The sequence below is a fragment of the Belonocnema kinseyi genome, unplaced genomic scaffold, assembly GCF_010883055.1.
Source record: "Belonocnema kinseyi isolate 2016_QV_RU_SX_M_011 unplaced genomic scaffold, B_treatae_v1 SchBZDm_4879;HRSCAF=5292, whole genome shotgun sequence".
NCBI classification, from domain to species: Eukaryota; Metazoa; Arthropoda; class Insecta; order Hymenoptera; family Cynipidae; genus Belonocnema; species Belonocnema kinseyi.
This window is the reverse complement of record NW_022877250.1, coordinates 1,516-2,292: the sequence shown is the minus strand read 5'-3', so window position 1 is coordinate 2,292 and position 777 is coordinate 1,516. Positions and strand designations below refer to the sequence as shown.

At 31.3% G+C, this 777-nt stretch overlaps 1 protein-coding gene across 1 annotated transcript; it reads right to left on the bottom strand.

Annotated features, from left to right (window-relative positions):
• Positions 1-194: 194 nt before the first annotated feature.
• On the bottom strand, positions 195-479 carry LOC117182567 (ATP-dependent RNA helicase DBP2-like; the record flags this gene model as incomplete). Its single annotated transcript, XM_033375656.1, has 1 exon — positions 195-479. A coding segment is annotated over one exon (285 nt), but the record flags the coding sequence as incomplete, so codon positions are not given.
• Between the last annotated feature and the right edge of the window lie 298 nt (positions 480-777).

The following is a 777-nucleotide window of genomic DNA, read 5'->3' as shown; positions in this document are numbered from 1 at the left end:
TTTATTTACAAAAAAAGTTCTTAGGTTCAAAAAAACATTCAGTGAACTGAAAAACTGTCGTCGGTAATATAGGTATTTAGCTGTGTCACATGCCCTTAAGGATTTCTTGTTTAAAATTTCAAGTTTTTTTTTTGTAATATTAGCAAAATAGCGTAATCGTTAAAAAAACTACCGGAAGGAGAAAATAAAAAAAATTACCTTCGCAAGTTAATGTTCCCTTTTTCCAAAAAGTCAATCAAACGGCCAGGCGTTGCAATACAAATTTCAACTCCGGTTTCCAAATCATGAGCTTGAGGTCCTTTAGGTGCTCCTCCATAAAGACAGGTATTTCGGACTGAAGCCGTTTCGCCAAAGTAGTTTGCTACTTCTTGAATCTGCTGCGCCAATTCTCGAGTTGGTGCCAAAATCAGGACAATCGGGCCATCTCCAGGTGAGAGTGGTGGCTGATTAATTATGTGGACAATAGCAGGCAGCGTATACTGGGAAAATGTTTAAATATCTATATGAAAAACTGTTTGCATTGTTTATAAAATCACGAGAAAAAATAGAGCTCTATAAGGCGCGTTTCTTACACGTTTCTTATTTCAATTATTAAATTAAAATATATGTTTCACATTAAAGTACTATGAAACATCATTATTAAGTATAAATTAAAATAAATATTAAAATATAGTTACATTGATAAAGAAAATAATTAATAGCTAATACTAATACATTTTTAAGTTTAGAATAATTGAAAAAAAAACTGAAAACACTTCTATCTTAAAAACGTTGAAA